Here is a 1,859-nt window from a genome sequence, read left to right on the forward strand (position 1 = left end):
ATTCCAGAGAATCTGGCTTCTAAATGTTTTTGCTGTAATTTCAAGTCTCTGGATCATCAGATACACAATGCTGGCCGGTGAAGTTCTTCAAGATCTCAGGCTAATGGAAGGTAGTGAGTGAAAAGTTGTTATTCCACTTTGATAATCTTTAATACTTTAATTCCTTTCTTTAAATATGGACAAAGTGACTTCGTTCTTTTCCTCTTTATTTGCTAGACGAGAAGGCGGATGTAGGTTTATATTTGCTTGTAAATGTCAACAGAATGAGTTTGCATAGAATACTGCCCTCAGGAATCGAAATGGCAGAAGTCTGGACATTCACCCGAAGGCATTTGAAATCTTATCACCAGTTTTGTGTAATGTATCTTAGTTGACACTGAATGGTGCTTTACTTATTATTAATTGTAACAAAGGAGCTGAAATCAAGTTTCAAAGGACTGTGAGTATTCATTTCTCTACCTTGGGGCGTTTGCTTACGCTGGTTTGATGTGAAACCGTTTTCAGAGCAGTTTGAAACTCATCACTGAAAACAAATCTGTTGAGTTTCATGCAGAAACTTATGAACAAAACGTATCCCATATGGGTAACATGTGAAACTATTCTGGTATGAAAAGAAAGTGCTATTATGATGCTGACATGTGTATTTAGAATATTATTTCCCAAATCTGTATTGTATACTGTGTTATGAATTTATCTTCTTTTTCACACTATTGTAGACATTGCCACATTCTGCATGTGGCGTCAAAGGTTTATTGTGCTATTTCCCCAGTAAGTCTGAAGTTTCGTCAGACCGAAAATCAACTACTGCGCGGCAGAAACACAGTCGCGTTGCTTCCCTATATCCTAACTAAAGCACCAGATACATTTCCCGCGAGAATGAACAACGTTTACTACACTCTCGTGCGTGATTCAAAAGCCAGGGAAACAGCCTCTCCGTCACTGTGTATCGTAACGAAAGGAAATGGGTCATGCTTCTCGCTGAATAAGAAATTTGGATCTCGAATTTTCGTTCTTCTGTGGATTTTCGGAGAGTTAGGTCAGTACATCGACAAGGTTGGATGGTTCTTGTAGCCAGCAGATATTAGAAGAAATTTAGCTGTTATTCAAGAGTATCCTAACGGATTCTCTCTCTCTTTTTTCATTCTTTCTTTTCGTTTAAGCAATGGTATGTCACCTGAAGGGTGACCCCGGAGATAAACCACACATTGTTTCTCGAACGTGTGTTTGTGTGCACGCGTGCCCGCTCGTGCGTTCGGAAGAGATAGGGAGTGAAATGGCTGAGTGAGTGTGTTTGAAGATGAAATTGCTCCTTAAAGCTGAGTGGAGACCGTCTCCCCCGGGATTCTCGGCGAGAGATTGAGAGGCGGCGGCGGGTGGAGGAAATAGCGGAACGTCAGGCGAAACTGATGAGACATGATGTAGTAGAGGAAGAAGTTCACAGCCCCGTTGATGAGAGCCAGCAGGTCCATGACTTCGCCCCAGTGATGGTAACATTGCCTGGAAAAAGAGAAAAATGTGGTTTTCCAATGAGGTCACTGAAAATTCGATACGTGGATGAATGCATACCTAGCGGAGCCCTCATTTCAAAGATTGGAAGACTCTCGTTAGATTTTCGAAGCTGGTCATTATTGGATTCAATTCAGGTCAAGGATATGAGGGCTTCTGTTTAAGAAGTTGATGAAAATACTGCTTGAATCGCAGCGAGTTCACATGCAAATGAGGATTGAATCTTCGTCGTAATCTAAGCAACGTGCAGTTGTATAGAGGCCTGCAACACGAAGTTGCTTTCTTAACGGAACACCTCTTGAGTTAACATTGATTTGGGACGGAGTGACCCCGTCCTCTTGTCTGTCACGCTT

The 1,859-nt window shown here is 41.7% G+C and overlaps 1 protein-coding gene across 1 annotated transcript in view; it reads right to left on the reverse strand.

Moving 5' to 3' along the window:
• Positions 1-1,172: 1,172 nt before the first annotated feature.
• The window catches only part of LOC135217504 (G-protein coupled receptor dmsr-1-like), a 92,245-nt gene continuing 91,558 nt past the window's right edge, over positions 1,173-1,859 (reverse strand). The window contains exon 7 of the mRNA XM_064253459.1: positions 1,173-1,497. Coding sequence (XP_064109529.1) covers positions 1,311-1,497 — 187 coding nt within the window. The 3' untranslated portion in view covers positions 1,173-1,310. The remainder of the gene's footprint in view (positions 1,498-1,859) is intronic.

Source organism: Macrobrachium nipponense, chromosome 7 (assembly GCF_015104395.2).
Source record: "Macrobrachium nipponense isolate FS-2020 chromosome 7, ASM1510439v2, whole genome shotgun sequence".
In the NCBI taxonomy this organism is placed as follows: domain Eukaryota; kingdom Metazoa; phylum Arthropoda; class Malacostraca; order Decapoda; family Palaemonidae; genus Macrobrachium; species Macrobrachium nipponense.